The sequence below is a fragment of the Lathamus discolor genome, chromosome 3, assembly GCF_037157495.1.
Source record: "Lathamus discolor isolate bLatDis1 chromosome 3, bLatDis1.hap1, whole genome shotgun sequence".
Classification (NCBI taxonomy): Eukaryota; Metazoa; Chordata; class Aves; order Psittaciformes; family Psittacidae; genus Lathamus; species Lathamus discolor.
This window is the reverse complement of record NC_088886.1, coordinates 24806860-24823756: the sequence shown is the minus strand read 5'-3', so window position 1 is coordinate 24823756 and position 16897 is coordinate 24806860. Positions and strand designations below refer to the sequence as shown.

General features: G+C 47.7%; 1 protein-coding gene across 1 annotated transcript in view; it reads left to right on the top strand.

The window, feature by feature from the left end:
* Positions 1–10605: 10605 nt before the first annotated feature.
* NMNAT2 (nicotinamide nucleotide adenylyltransferase 2) overlaps positions 10606–16897 on the top strand; it is a 28327-nt gene continuing 22035 nt past the window's right edge. Inside the window, exon 1 of the mRNA XM_065672614.1 lies at positions 10606–10714. Within this exon, the coding sequence (XP_065528686.1) occupies positions 10630–10714 (85 nt within the window). The 5' untranslated portion in view covers positions 10606–10629. The remainder of the gene's footprint in view (positions 10715–16897) is intronic.

Sequence of the window (16897 nt, the reverse complement as noted above, 5' to 3'; positions counted from 1 at the left end):
GCTGAGGTGCCGGGACACCCCGCCGCGCCGGCCACGCTTCCGGGCCGGACCCCGCCCCCGCCAGCACTTCCGGCGGCGCCACCAGCAAACCCTTCCCCCGTGCCTTCCCCCCGCCGACCCGCGGCGGCGCCCGCCGATTGGCTCGCCCGCTGCCACGGCAACCGAAGGGGCAGCGGGGCGTCGTCACGGCAACTGTGGCGCCTTCCCGCCCGCCGGGGCTGAGGCCTGCAGTGTCGGCGTTCAGCGGGCTGCCCTGCCGCACGCCGCGGTGGCCCGTCTTACCAGATTCCCCTTCACGGAGCCCGGGGAGGCGGGAGGGTCAGCTTGCCGAGAGGTGGTGGGTCCCGGCGCTCTGTGGGAGCCCCTGACCATCGGCAGGCGGGCGGCAGTGGCAGCCCCATGCTTTCCTGGCAGAGGTTTTAGCGGGATCAGCGCTAGTAGGCCTGGACTGCTCAGGTGAATCAGTGCCCGATCCCTGCCTGCTTCCATGCCCACACCGAGGGATTCGCAGGGTTTGGAGACTCAGGTGTCCAGCCCCGAGGATCACCCCAAAGTGTCCCAGATGGCCCTCATCTCAGACCCCCTCCCTTACCCGCTGCCTGGGAGGCAGCAAGCTCAGGCACAGAGTGGGCTCCTTACCAGGGATGCAGCCTGCAGCACATGGCCCCAGAGTCAGCGCTGCAGGCAGCAGGTCTCATAGTGGAGCCATTGCATGGCATGTTGGGCAGTAACCTTGCACCTTGGTACAGCAGTCTATCACATCTAAATATTTGCACTTTTTACACTATTTACACCATGTGATGTCACCTCCTGTGCCTAATTTGTGACTCATTTTATGCTCAAAACTGTCTGTTTGGTCAGGAAAATACCCACTGAGTTCAGCAGCCATTTGACCAAGTGGGCCAGCCTGAGGAAAAGAGGCAGGTGACAGTTTGGGATCAGATACACACCAAGGAGGCTGGCTAATGTCATTGCGTTATTTGAGCAGGTAAATGACCCCAAGGACAAAATGCAAGATCATGTTTTGAAAATAAATCCATCATGTTTTTTCAGGTTGAAACGAGAATGTGTTTAGGGAAATTATTTTCAGAGCGCACATGTCTAAACAGAAGCTTCTCAAGGCTGCAGAATTGGTTTCCTGGTTTCAGTGCAATCAAGGCTGGGCAGTGAGCCATGCCACCAAACCTCCACTGAATGCTGTGCAGTGCCTGAGGAGGCATTGCAGCAGGCCTCGAGGCTCTGGGCTCAGCCTCCACCCCTGTAGTCTCTCAGCTGCAAAGCAGATGCAAACTGGTTCAGCACTGGGCAGACTGGGACTGCTTCTGCCTGCCCAGAACCTGTGGAGGCTGAGTTTGCACAGCTGCCACAGGTGCCCTGAGATTGTATCTCCTGTACCAATGCACAAATGCAGCTCTTAGAAAGCTGCATCTCTCAGGGCACATTATCTAAGGCTCTCCCAGACCCTTCACATGATCTGGAGCCATCCTCCTGGTTCCTAAGCTGGCATGATTCAGGAACCCTGCATCTCTGAGGAGGTGCTACTACTCTTACTGCTGTACTACTGTGCAGGTATCTCATAGAATCATAGAATCATAGAATAGTTAGGGTTGGAAAGGACCTCAAGATCATCTAGTTCCAACCCCCCTGCCATGGACAGGGACACCTCTCACTAAACCATCCAACACAAGGCTTCATCCAACCTGGCCTTGAACACCGCCAGGGATGGAGCATTCACAACCTCCCTGGGCAACCCATTCCAGTGTCTCACCACCCTAACAGGAAAGAATTTCCTCCTTATATCCAATTTAAACTTCCCCTGTTTAAGTTTTAACCCATTACCCCTTGTCCTGTCACTACAGTCCCTGACAAAGAGTCCCTCCCCAGCATCCCTATAGGCCCCCTTCAGGTACTGGGAGGCTGCTATTAGGTCCCCACACAGCCTTCTCTTCTCCAGGCTGAACAGCCCCAACTTCCTCAGGCTGTCTTCATACGGGAGGTGCTCCAGTCCCCTGATCATCCTCGTGGCCCTCCTCTGGACTTGTTCCAGCAGTTCCATGTCCTTTTTATGTTGAGGACACCAGAACTGCACACAATACTCCAGGTGAGGTCTCACAAGAGCAGAGTAGAGGGGCAGGATCACCTCCTTCGACCTGTTGGTCACGCTCCTTTTGATGCAGCCCAGGATACGGTTGGCTTTCTGAGCTGCGAGCGCACACTGCCGGCTCATGTTCATTTTCTCAAGCTATTTCTGCTCTTCCCATACTTTTCCATCCATTCCTTCTCCTTACAGTGGAGTTGAATAACCCAGACTTTGAAAGCAGGAGGACCTTTAGGCACTGCTACTTTCCTTTCCACCAGCCCCTCACTTCCACCCACTGTTTGCAGCCAGGTCCTTCTCCAGTCCTGCATTGACAGTATCCACAGCAGTGGAGCAGTGCCATGAGAACAGTTTACATTGGCTGAAGCAGGAAAAGCCAAAACCTTACAGGAATTCAGGCTCCCTGTGAGCCTCCCTACCACCCACATAGCTGACTCAGGATTTTCATGCCAGTTTTCTCCATCACTCTTCTCCCAGTGTCTGTTCCAGGGACTCCCCCACCCCTCATTAGTCTTGGGCAAACAAATTTTCTTTTACACCCTTTTATGCTTTTATTTTTTTGCTGGAAAGGATCATGTGCCAGAGGCTTCCTCCCAGACCGAAAGGTATCATACAACCTGACTATTAGATAGCCACCAAACTGCAAACAGCACTCTGGCACATACTCTGCTTCATGCCCCCTTGGCAGCAATGTTATTGCTTAAAATAAAATGCTTAAAATAAAATTACTGTTAACCTGTATTGCTATTGCTCACAATAATAAGCAATTCTTTATTTTTCAGTCCACTTTAGCACTGTGGTGGACCTTAGACAAAGTCACTGGAGCGTCGGCTGTTGTTCTCTGCAACTGCAAGTGCACTTCTCAGCTCTACAGGTTGCATTAGTGCAAACAGGAGTTTCTAGGGCTGCCTCTTTTTGACCTGTGCATTTGCATGTGGATAGGAGAGGGAAAATCTGAAGGTAGAAACTTGATTTGGGGTATTTTTCTGCCAGGAATTGGGTGGCATGTTCTGGCTTTCTGCAGCATCTCTTTGGACAATGAGCGTAGGTTTTACCCAGGAGGCCATAAAGTGCTCCCTCGAGGCATCAAACTCATGCAGCATCAGAACCAGGCAGCATTGACTCAGCAGCTGTCTTGTTTGGTCTTGTCTGAGTCCAGCCCACTTCTACAGCCACCCCAAAAGACTCGAAAATTTCACATGGGGCAGAACTGACTTCAGTCTTGGACACTGGGGAGCAGGCAGTCCTAGCTATTTGCAAGAGAATCTGATGGGTGTTGTTGCCGGTCTTATTTAGCCTGTTTAATGACAACATAAATTGCCTAGTGGAGCCATAACTCGGGGCAGCTATGTCGGGGAAGCTATGGCCCATTAGGGCAACCTGCCTAATGCCACAAAGCCTCCCTTAGTCCTTTTTCACTCCTCTTGAATATCTTCCAGACACAGAAGCAAAGGACATCAGAGCCTTTGCAAGTTTTTCCATTTTTCAGGGCTTTTCCTCTGAGTTGTAGGATCTTCTACTTTCCTCTGAGTTTCTGCATTGTTAGAACATATCTGTCCATTAGGACAGTGTGTTCATGAGTTTCTCTCTCCTGCCTTCTCGCCTCTCAGAGAGCTCTTCCACATACCCGTGCCTCTGGATTTGGCCTCAGTTTCTCCTATGCAACATTTCTGAGGACTTGGTGTTGCTGCTGATTGCTCTGCTCTGTGTCTTATGAAATTCTTCTCCAAACCTTTTGGTGTACACAACAAGTGGGATAATTTCCTTCCATTTAAGGGGAAGCCACAAGTCAATCTGCCCTTAGTTTTGTTCTGAGATTTGTGATAAAAGCCTTGTCTTCAAAGAAGCAGATTTCCCATAGATGTCAATGCATATTATCATTTTTGTCATTAATGTATCAATATCTGTGGCCTACCATTTTATTAATTACACAGCATCAGGAAGGATTTGATCCCCAGATGAGGACAGTAGAACAGAGACACTGTGAACACAGTGAATAAGCCTGACCCTCGGCCAGTAATGCAGCCAAAATGCCCAGGGGTGAAGCTGCTTGGCTCTCTAGAGGGCAAGTCTCATAATCCCAAATGTGAACCTGTTTTGCATCATTTGACAGCCTCTACTAGTGTACAAGCTCAGTATTTAACAGACCTTGGACATGTTTATCCTGAAAACATGAATCTAGCCTGCTCTAAGAGGAGAGTGATTGACCATTCTCACTGAACAGACAGTCAGAGGAGCAGAAGAGATTTCCTTAAGGTTGTTTAAGACAAGAATGGAAAGGTGGGAAAATCAGAGCCTGCTCCCATCCTTCTTCATTAACACTAACATCTTTAGTTGTCCAGGCATATCCTGTGAGTGTTGCAAAGTCCACAGTTTCCCTTTTGTGTGTGTAAACTGTTCCTCCACTTTCACATAAAGATGTGGCTGCTGGATGCCCTCTGTCTCAGTGCCAAACCTCGGCTTTTAGGTCTCTGAGACATCACGTTTTCCTGCTGCTTAGAGTCAAAACCTGGTATCAAGGAAACATGAGAGTACAGCTCAACAGCTGAATGATGAAGTGCCAGATTCTCAGCCAGTTCCGTGATTATTTCAATCTAAATGCTGTGAATGCGGGAAATAAGTACTCAAAAGCAATTGAAGAACTTGAAGGAAGAAACAAAGAATGAAGTTACTTAAACAATCTTAATTTCCCCCTGTATTCATCCCTCTAGTAATTATGTTACTGTGATTAAAATGTATTTGTTTTCATCCCAGATGATACTTCTGAGATTTTTAATTGTTAATGATGAAAGCTTCATCTTACCCCAAATAAAAGCACATTTCTCCAAATATAACTTCTATGCAAAACTTCAGGGATTTTTATTCTATAGAAATTTGTCAAGTATTCATTATTCCCTTGCAAATATCACTCAAAACAAAGAAAAATTTGTAAAATAGGCTGCATCTCTTAAAGAAATCCATTTTAATCCTTAAATTCATAAAGTACCTAATGGATTTACTTTTAATTCCTTGAGAGTAAGTGCCACACAGTCTGAAAAGAAGTACCCTTTTACATTAAATAAAAGCTAAATCCCCCTTTGAAGGGAAAGAGAAAGCAGATGTTCTTGGGGAGCCATGCCTACTGCCTGCAGCTCACACCTCCATCCAGCTCAGATTGTGACCATACAGATTGATCCATCCTGCATGCCTGAGCTGTAACCTCAGACAGAATTAGAGACATTAAAATGCCTGCAGAGCTAATTGTATCTGAGGCTGATTCTCAGCTGCTGAATATGGGCAAGAGAGAAATCTGTTACCAAGCTGACCTTCCTGAGGAGATATCTTGATAAGTCAGTCCAGTGTCCTATAAATGCTGCACAGCTTTCGGGATCAGTTTGCAGAGGCCACCACACAACCTTGAAATGTCTTCAGGAGCTCATGGGAGCTTTATCCCAGAGCATACTTTGGCAGCTTGTTCCAGGACCTGATGAAAAGCTCTTGAGCTGGAAGAAGCAGTCACTGGTTGGTCCCTGGCTATGCTCCCTGGGATACTCATGAATTTTCAGACCTTGGTTATAAGTCATCTCTTTCACTGGCTGCTCTTCAGCCTTGTTTGAACGTTTGCTCCTGCCTTGGGTCATCAGAAATGAAAGGTTTCTCCCTTTGGGCCAGGCTGCCCCATCCCATGTGGCCTCAGACATGGTTGAAACAGGTTTAATAGCTCCCTCCAGCTCTACCAGGCTCATGCCACAGCAGCTAGCCCTGAGCCGTGACCGTGTGCTTCCATTTACTGTCCTGTGTGGTTGCTCCATGATCAACTGGTTCAGCTTGGCTGGTCCAGCCTGGCCCAATCTGCCAGTCCAGTTTGGCTTCCTTACCTTTGCAAATCCTTGCCTTCACAGAAGCTGGGTTTGCAGGCATGGGCTTTGTTTAGATACATTCAGATTGTATCTCAAAAATGGGTGTAAATTAAAAAGCTGCTTTTGTGGGAACGAGGGGGTTTATTCAACCCGGGATCAGCCCATGGTGAAAGGAGTCAGGAGAGACATGGCAAATACTCTCAGGACTTCCATCCTCTGCTTGAGAGATGCTTTTAAGCTCAGGTTCCTGCTCTCCTGCCCTTGCAGAGCAGCCCTCTCCAGCTGCCTCTCCACCCCCCAGCAGGAATTGCCCTTTTTTCCAGTAGATTTGGATTGATTTAAAGAGTTTACAAACTGTGAGTTTAAAAGCTTTAAGCTGGAAGGTTTCCCTTCCTCTTCCTGAGCCCAAGGGGAGAGACAAGGTGAAAGACAGTACTGGGAGGACCATGGTCCCCCCGTGCCTCACCCCAGTGAACACAGGCATGATCTTCCTGCCTCCTGCTGCACAGCATCACCGCATGTGAGGCCCCCCCATCTGGAAAGTGAAGAGCTGGACAGATCCAAGTGCAGAAAATAACCTTGGTGTGAACCACAGGCAATGTTTCAGGTGCGCTTAACAGGTCTGGCTCTGCTTCTCAAGTCCCGCAGGCAACGATTTTGCAGTGCTGCTACAAGCTCTCTGTGTCAGGGTAGTCAAGTCACTGCATTTCTCCATGCTATTTTCTTCCTCAGAGAATAAACCCAAGCTAATCAACCCTCTGCTCTCTGTCTATCCTGCTGTACCAGCTCCACAGATGGCAGATGGCTGCCTGCTGTCACAGGCTGGGTTGGAGCCCAAATCAGCTGGGGGACTTGGGGCCCTCTGGCAATGCACAGCAAGGGCTGGAAGGGAACATCTGGCTCCTGTGGCTATGGGTCCTGTCTTCAACAGTGGGAAATTTGCACCCACATTTTCAGGGAAAGCAGCAAGGAACATAAAATAAAGGCTGCCTTGAAAAACACTGGGGGGAAAAAAGGGTGAAATAACCTCCTCTGGCACACATAAGTCTTGTGCTGGAGGTGAGTAGCCTCTCCACCTGCACTCAGCTCCTTCTGCAGCGCAGTCTCTACCAGGCACTTTGGTCTGGGTATACATCTCTGTGTGCTGTACCTTGGGCTGGCTGACCCATTACACAGCCTTGCAGGCATCGCTCCCAGTGCCAAAACCTACCACTGCTCCCAAACTTGCAGCGTTGCTAAGTGACAGCTGATTTACCACATCACTTACCCACCACAGCACACAGCAGGAAAGCAGAGAAAAAGGTACAGGCAGCACCGGCCAGACCTCATCCCCACCATGTCCAGGCAGCGCATAACCCACATCTGGACAGGCCACATTAATCTTTCACTGTGTGGTGGTTACAGTCAAACCCCAACATGAAATGAAGCAGGCAGAGAGATTTGGCGGAGCACACCAGGAACCAGCAGGCCTGGTGGGTTGCTGTGGGGATCACCAAGCAGCAGGAGAGCCCGGCCACGTGTGGTCTCCGTTTGTGCCTCCTTCTGTAACAGCAGCATCTGGTGCTCCTACAACTGCAGGTGGTGCAATCTATGGAAGGCTGAAGGGAAAACATGCCTCCTGCAAAATTTCTTATGCAAAATTAGTGGGAAATGGGGCTAGGATTAACAAAAAAAAAAAAAAAAATTAAAGTTTCTCACCTGAGCTTCAGTCTCTTCTGTATGAAAGGAGTCTTCTAGTACAGGTCAAAACCCCATGTTTCATATTGGTGCAGAGTTGTATCACCCCAAGGGAAACGGGTAGGACACCATCACAGGTGGGAATGTACAGGAGAGAAGTGCCATGTTGTGTATTGTCAAGACCTCTTGTAGCTCTGGGCTGGAGTCAAACCAGCGGTGTTACAATGCCATTCCCATCTGAAACCTGTGCTGACATAAACCAGGGTGAGCCGAGGAGATCTGGGTCCATCAATAGGGGAGATGTCCGAACTAAGATGAGCCTGAGGTTGGCTCTTGTGCAGGAACTGTGGTGGCTTGCAGCTTGTTCCATCACTTCACACAGTTGTTACTTCTGGTAGAGACACTGGAGGCTCTGCAATGGCAAATAAACACAGTTATCCCCGCCTTGCCAGTGTGGGAAAACAGCTTACCCAGAAACATCAGGTCTCCCAAATTTTCCAAATGAAAAGAGGTTTCTATCCTGCAGTGTGTTAGTTTCAGTTTTTGAACTTGTTGCCTAATTTTTAACAAAATTGGAGAATAAGTTTTGTGAAAGCAGACAGAGACACGAGCCCATGCACACAGTAGACCAGCATGTATGTGACCAAGGCAGGCTTGAAGAATGTTCTCTTTTTCTGCTATTACCCTAAGGTTTATAAATACTAATCAAAGCTGTGTTTTTAAAGTCAGCTTTATGCCGAGCACAGCATTGCTGATAAACTGCAGAGAGCCACAACCTTTCTTAAAGCAGCAAGTCTCTCCCTGTCAGGGTAAGCATGGAGGCAGCACAAAAACTGCTCAACACAACCCCCAAAATCTCATCCCATTGGATCATCAAATATCCATAGAGAGCTAGTGGGAAGGTAGAGCACCGTAACTCTACCGACTTGATGTTTCTTAGTTTATTTATTATCCTACAACAGCTGATGGAAAGAGATGGATCTGCTTTCCCTGGCCGTTCTCACAGCTGAGCAAGCAAAGGTGACACCGATGTTTTTGGGACCCCATTAGGACACTTCTCATGGGTTGGAGATTGCTGCATGCATCTAATACACAGCTGACCTCATCCAGACTTGCACCTCGGTCACACTGCCACTGGGAAGGTTTTTGGCAGGGGTCAAGGGAGCTAGCTATGGAGTCAGCACCTATACCATCCCAGCAGGGCAGTGGCTGGGCTGCTGTTCTACCTCATTCCCCAACTAAGCCAGCCCTGGAGGCAATATGCCATGTCTGTGCCACCTACCAGCCTGTTGTCATGGGGTTGGTTTGGCTTTGGGACTAACACCTAGAGTGAACCTCTGAGAACCCAAATTATTTTGTGTTTGGGGCAGCAAGCTGTCTCAGCATGCCTCTCCCTCAATGACAGTTTAGTGTGAATTAAAAATCAGCATAAAAATATAACCCCATGGTGCCACATATCCCTATGTGGTAAGAGAGACCACCACTAGCCATCAGTGTGTGCTCCCCAGAGTATGACTGCGGGTGGGGTCTCCTCAACAAGGATTTAAGGGTTCCCTGAGCAAACAGACTCAATTTCCTCTTGGGTTTGGTCCCCAGGGGTTTTGCTCCTGCATATCACTCAGCAATAGGACCGATGAGCATCCTAGCACTCAGCTGAGCTGGCAGGGCAAATGTTTGCAAGCAAAGTAGTGGAAGTAATTTGTCTTAGCAGGACAGCAAGAAATACACCCCACTGCTGCAGGCAGGGCTGAAAACCACCAGCCCAGGAAGGCAGAAGGGAGATAATGGTGGCTGCAAAGCCCTGTGGCTGGTGCCTCAAAAGGACAGAGGGAGAAGGACAGATGAAGGAAGAGAAAGGGAAGCCCACTGGTGGCAGGTTTATAAGCAACAGGCCAGAGACACCTTTGTGAGGTGGGTGAGGGCAGCTGCCCGCAGCTCTGCTTGCCATGGCTATGAGCAGAGAGGGCTCTGCAGGCCCTTTCTCAGAAGAGATTCTTTAGTGGAGAACAGAAACGTTGCAATCATGCAAATAAGAAATTCAGACAAAGTCCACCAGAGTTTGGTACTGGTTTACCTGACCATAAAGACTGGGGTTTGGTGCATCCACAGCACCGATTTGATGTTCACTTCCTTCAGACAGTAAAATCAATGTATCACGAGAAGCTCAGGCCCCCTGAGCCAGTTTCTTCATGGGACCCGTGCACTGCGGGTGGGGCAGCTGGATGGCCTTTGTGGGTCCTGGTCTGGGACTGCAGGCACTGGGGTCTCCAGGGTCATCTGCACAGGACTGAGGGACACACAGAGCACAGCTACTCTTGAACACTGTGCACTTGTGTGTGCGGGTGGGTGTGTGTTACATTGCTTTAACACTGGAGATGCCAATGTGTCACCACTGCTTGGGGAGGGGTCACAGCTCTTCTGTATGTGTACAGCATAGAGGGGTGTGGGTAGGCCACATCTCCCCAGTACTCTTTGGAGGAGGGACATGTATCTCTGTGTGTGTGTGTGCATGTACAAGGGCTGTGGATGTGTGCCCATATGTAGGTGCATATGTATGCATATGTGTGTGAGTGGGCACGTCTCTGCAGCTGTGCATGCACATATTTGTGCCCGCGTGCATGTGGGTGTGTGTTCGTGTGCACATGTGCATACATACATACAGGCGTGTACGTACCCAGCTGTGTGGTCGCAGCTCTCAGCCCCTGGGCGGGGGGTGCACTGCCAGTCTGCGTTTGTGTGTGTGTGTGTGTGTGTGTGTGTGTGCCATACCTGCGTGTGCTCGCCCGGCTGCGTGTACAAGGTGCCCTGCCACCTGCCCGTGCAGTGGATCCGTGCGTGCCCGGGGCTGTGGCTGGCCGGGGGCGGCCTCGCTCCCGCTCCCGCAGCCGCGGCGCCGCCCAGCTCCCTGCTTCCCTCCCTCTCTCCCTCCTCCCTTCCCTCCCTCCCGCCGCCGCCGCTGCCGCACCGAGACACAAAAAGCGGCTGGGCAGGGCCGGGCAGGGCCGCGCCGGCACCATGACGGAGACCACCAAGACCCACGTTATCCTGCTGGCCTGCGGCAGCTTCAACCCCATCACCAAGGGCCACATCCAGATGTTCGGTTAGTCCCGCCGGGCCCCCGGCAGCGGTGCGGGGATGAGGGGGAGGGTCGGGGCTGCACCCCGGGTGGGGGTCAGTGTTTGAGGTGCATTTTTGAGGGTGCAGCCCCGTTCCCGGGGGTCCACGAGGTGGGGGTGGAGGGGGGTGGGGGTGGAGGGGGGTGGGGGTGGAGGGGGGCCGGGGGAAAACCGCGGGGCAGCCCCAGCCGGGCGCTGTCCGCGGGTGGTGGTGCTGAAGGCGCCGCGGGCGGAGGCCGGCCCGGGCCTCGGCTCCGACCACACCGATAAGCCGTCAGCAGAAGGGCTGGCATCCAGCCTCTGGTTATGCTTCCTTTAAGATAGCGGGTTCTCCCCGCCTGCACTCACCTTGTCACGCTCCCGCCCCCACAAGCCCCCGGGGTCGGTCTTGGCAGGGGCTCCTGGTGGTATTTGTAACCTGCCACTTGCCCATTTGGTCTACGAGTCTGTGCTCGCTGCAGCACTTTTATATCCCCTGTGACTGGCAAGGAAGGGAGGGACTGGGCCAAGCAGCTAAGGACAGGTATGGCAGAAGTGAACAAAAATATAGGCAGTTGATTGAAATAATGGAATGCCCACCCTTTAGATTGATAATAGGTCAAAGGAATCTGAAATGCTCATGTGAGACAATTGATATTACTGGGCATCTGTGAGATGATCCAAATGATGGGGATGATACAATCACTGCTACAGCCTGTTCAGGCAAGACAAGAGGGAGGGAGGGAGGAAGGGAATGAGGGAAGGATGGAAAGGGAGAGGGAGGAAGGGCAGTCTCAGTTAAAGGCAGTCCGACATGCCATAAATACTGACAGTTCAGGTACATCTTGAAATGCCTGGAGATCCCTATGCAAACAGTGACTTACCTAGCATGGGAAGGAGTTCTGTGAGGGTGAAGTGTCCACTGCAGACCACCGAAAAAAATGGGAGTAGAAACATCAGCTACTCTAATATCCCTTCTTGGAGTGCAGAGAAAGGAACCACCCTTGGCATCTGATAAGAGACTTGAGGCTGGGGAGCAGATGCTGAAGGTCTCGTGCTACAGCTGGAGAAGCATCCCTTGGGTTTCTAAGAGCTGTACATAAATTTCAAAGTACAAAAATAATTGAAATCAGCTTGGTGTATTTCTGCGTCAGATATTGTTTTTGTAGAACATAATGAGTTGGGCAGCAGGCTAGAAAAATGATGGTTTTTTTGGATGCAAATGATCACATTGTTATTCCACTTCATAAGTGCCAGCAAAATGTAGTCCTGAGCACCAATACACCAGAAACATCAAAAAATCCTATCCCAGAAGCTAAAAAGCTGCAAACAAGGAACAAGAGGAGCTATTTAAAAATAAAAATAATAATTAAATGAAGTTACAGGGACTTGGCTGATAGAAGCCACTACTGATAAAACATAGTTTCTATAATTCACATTATTTAGTCCTAGATAACATTTTGATTAAGGAAAGTAATACTAAAAATATCAATGTGGCCCATATCCAGTGGACTAAAAACCAGTATCAGGATATATTTTAGAAAATAAGGATCAGTGAGATATTGATAGGCAGTGGGTGTTTTTAGGAGGCTCGCAAAGAGATTTTTTTTTTTTCTCAGTACTGTTCAGTGTCTTTGTCAATGACCTGGAAGAAAATACATAATCCCTGCCAATGACCCCAAAGTGTGTAGAATAGCAATTAATGATGGTAATGAGTCAGTTGTGCTGCCTGATTCAGGTTGTTTAATAAAAAGGACTTGTTCAAACAGCGAAGTCAAATGCAAAGTCATATGGTCCAGCAAGGAAGAGCGCTTGTCAAACATAAACAACAGGCAGATGTCTTCCGCCAAACAGTGACTGTGTCAAGGACTGAAGAGTGATTGTACGTAGCTCACTGAATACAAACTCTGTGTGATGCTGTAAATAAAGCAGCAAATACAATCCTTGTAGATATAAGCAGGGAAACATCAAGCAAAAGAAGAAAGGTTGTATTATTTTCATGTATAGCACCAGCAAAATCCTTTTTAGAAGAGCAGTAACAAGAATTACATTAGCTCTGTAAACCAGGCTTCGTGGCAAGAATCTAGGAAGGCTCGATCTAAATCTATCCTTAAAGGTGTTAAAGAGCAACTTGATCATGGCCTTTAAGTATCTGCTTTGGGGACAGATATGTCATATGTGATAGAAGGGGCCTCCTTAATTCAGCGGAGTAAGGGCTAGTGAGATGCCAGGAGCAGTCTGGATACTGCACAACATCAAACTATATATACTGGTTTGAGTGAAGATAATCAAGTAGGAGGACAAAGTACTTGGGTACCTGATGGATCCTCTGTCACCTGAAGGTTGTAAATCAAGACTCGGGTATCTTTCAGAAAGATATGTTTTAGCTCATAGAGAATGGCTTGATGTAGAAATGTTGTATGCATATGTCCTGTAGACATGCTGGAATACAAGTCTTGAAATACCTGATAGGGAAAAACAAGTCTTTCACAATAAAGGACACAGAATTTAGCTTCTAAATTCCTGTTCAGTTTTGTTTGAGGAACACTTCCCCCCAGGTCTGAAGGAATAATCAGGAGAAGCCATGGGAATCTCAACCAAAATCTGTGTTACTTGTTTAGCTCTGTGCTATGAATCCAACCAAAGCAGTACAGCATCCTGTAAATGTTGCATTTCAAACAGGTGAATTTCTGCAAAAATATTGTCTTTATCTTTCAAACAAATATGTGGGCTTTGTGATCCTGATAGAGGATTTTTTATTTTTTGTGTAGCATAGAGAGATACAATTTATCTATTTAACATATTGTACTAATTAAGCCAAAAGGAAGTATAAGATTTGCGCTGCATACCACAGTAGACATGCCACTGTATGCTAACCATAATTTTTCTCAGTATGGTTCTTACCATTTTTTATTCAGGCCAAAAGCCAACCTTTTACAATAGGATTTTTGCCTGAGCAGGAGATGGGTTAATTATTTGGAATTCTCTTCTAGTGAGGGAAAGGCTTTCACTGAGTTATTTTTTCCACCAGTCATGTGAATTTAAGACTCCGTATCATCATTATCCTTGGGTTTCCAGAAAGCTGGTATTCTTCTTACAACACCAGACCTGCAACTGCAACTCATCACTGACCCTTGCATCTGTGCAGAGCTGAATATACAGCAACAGAGCTCTCTCTGTCCTCCGCCAGTTACAAGACTGGGTAAATAGGACTCACCAGATGAGGCTGGTTCATGTCTCTGTATATAAAATTAATATATACATATAAACTAATACTTAACATAAGATATATAATATATAATAAAAAGTAGGTGAGATATGGTGCTGTACAGCCATCCATACCAAAGGGCTGAGACAAACACCCACATAGCCCTGAAAACACTCAGAGTTATTTGTGGTATCAGATGTGCTTTGAGATATACTTATGTTCTGAGTCACAAATTTGAGTTGTATTTTCTAGCTTTATGTGGCTGTGAGAAACAGGATGCTAATGTGGTGGGGAGGAAAGGCAGGAGGAGAAAAGAGGGCAGAGGTTGTTTCTAAAACTTGACATGAACACTGGTGGCCTTTAGTCTGGAATAAAACTCCATTTATATCCCAAAGAGATACAGAGAAGGAAAAGCAGATCCCACGCAAAAAGTTTTAGTAATTGGAGAAAAGTAAGATTCAGAAGAAAGTCCCGTGTAAAACTGCATGAAAACCCCACTGCTGGCTGTTGCAGGGGAGCTCAGCTGCTTACCTTGGCTGGCATGGCTGATACACACCCAAACTCAATTTGCTTTAATTTCCCACTGACACTCAGAGCAATACTGAGCATGGGATAGATGCTTCACCTGCCTCCCCTGCAGTGTTTGATATTGATTTATTTTTCCTGTTGTCTTTTTATTAATTTTTCTTAAACTGTAGAAGAAAAAGGCTCTCTGTAAATGCACACTTCGCCCATTTTGGAAGGTTAGACATTCTTTCTTGCCTTTTTAAAGTTCTGAAATTCCTTACAACCCAGCATTTCATATGCAAACTTCTGGTTTCAGGGAAAAAATCTTGTTCACAAAACAGTTTTATTTCTGCCCAGTTCTAAGAGTAGCTTCACACAGATTCATTTCCAGGGCTTGGGACACCTATCAAAATCAACCCTTTCTGGCACATCTCTGTCCCTCTTTATACTTCTGCTCATCAGAAATGTCATTTGGAATTGGCCTTCTCATAGGGAGTCTTGGTAGCTTAGGTGTTTTAAACTTGCTTAGCCGTAGCATTTTGTACCCACTTCATTTCAAACAGATCTAGGACCTGGACGAGATCAGAAAAACATAGCTTGTATATAAGGTGACTCCTGAAAGTCAGCAAATCTCCACTGTTTTTCCCTTCCCCACCTTTTTTGTCTAATTAGAATTTTCTAATCAGAATTTTAAATTTTCCCTATATCCTGTGTGCATGTTATTGAAGAAAATTTATATCCCAACCAAGAGCTGGGCAAAAACCATATCTGATGGAAGACAATGAAAGAGGACTCTGCTATCAAAAGTAAAACTCTCTGGTGCATGGCTTCTTAAGAAAATTTGAGCAATTAAAAATCCCACCAAGCTGCTTTTTGATTATTCAACACAGCCCTTCTAGAGGAGCAGCACTGAGGTCTGCTGCACCATGTAAAGAGGGTTGTGAGATGAAGGGATGCAGTTTTGTAAGTAAAAAGGTAAAGAGGGAGGAAGAGGCAGGAGCTGAGGCTTTTTTTTAATGGCATGTGGTTTTAATATCCTGAATTTCCAGAATTTATTTTTCTTATTTTGTTGAGATGACTGAACTGCAGAGCAGTTAAATGAGAATATCACTGCCTGGGACATTGCTGGGAGAAATGCATGAGCAGAATGACAGCTCACCCTTACCCCCTCTTTCCTCTTTTGCTTGAATGCCAATATATCTGTGAATGTCCAGAAGCAAATTCTTCCCTCCCCCCCATCTAGCAAACGCTCATGAGGAGCTTGGGAGAGGCTTTGCCTCTGCCATCTGCAACATGAGTAAGAAGTCAAAGCCTCTGCAAGGCTGCCTCATGTTTCCATTTTGTCTCCAGCCTGAAATCTGAATGTGTAATTAGCTGGAGCGATCGATGGAGTGAGAGGTGGGTAATGGGATTCTGGGAGGACATGACAGACAGACAGGGCCTGATTGAGCCCCAGCTGTGCTCTGCATAGCTTTGGCATGGCTCAGGGAGCTCAGGCAGCACAGGCAGAGTGGCAGTGGAAGGATCAGACCTGGGGCAGAGCCAGAACAGACATTACTTGTAACATCCTGGTTGACTTATTGGACATGGGGAGTTGTAGCATCCATGCTCACCTCTCAGCAGCTTAAGCTGATGCTGAACAGGCACTGCAACACACAGAGGAGCTTCTACTGACACCCAAGCTGCTGAAATCACAACAAACAGCCAAAATCTTCCACAGGTGCAAAGGGTCTGGTAGGGCCCAGCCAAGTGCTCCTGGCCCCAAGTGGTGGCAGACAGTGGAACCTGTCAGCCCAGCCTTGTGCCTTGGCTGATGAGTCACCAACACACCTCCACTCCCAGCGCTTGACCAGTGTGTGCTGAAACTGCAGTTTCTTGGGTGCTGTGCCTTGAGGACAGAGCAGCACCAGCAGGACTGCAACACCCATGGCTCTTTTGGGTGCTGTTACATATCAGTTAATGTCACATTCCCATCACTGCACCCCATACATACATGGTCTTTATCACCAGCTTCTTACATCCCGAGCATCTCATCTCCTGTTTATGACCCGAAGAGAGGAGTTTTCCCAAGCATCAGATTAAACTCCATCAATAACTACTCAGGGATTCTTTTAAAATATTTATAAGCTGTTAAATATTTAGCAGTATTTATTACGGTCTGTGAGACACTGTCTCTGACAATGCCACCTCCCAAAATATGCCACGTACCTTCTCTTACTTCCACCGACTATAAACAAATCCTGCCGTGAGAAATGCAGTCCTACAACCTCATTCAAGAAACAGAGGCCCACTTCTATTTAAAAACTGTTTTCACTTGCTAAGATGCTCGCACCTCCTGCATCATCTTCTCTTATACTTTTTCATAGCAGCTGCGCAATACTGAAGGTATCAATTACCTCAATGTTAAACACCAGCAGTGGCAGCCCATGTCTCTCATTTGACCTTGGGCAAGTGACTTTATCTGTCCCAGCTG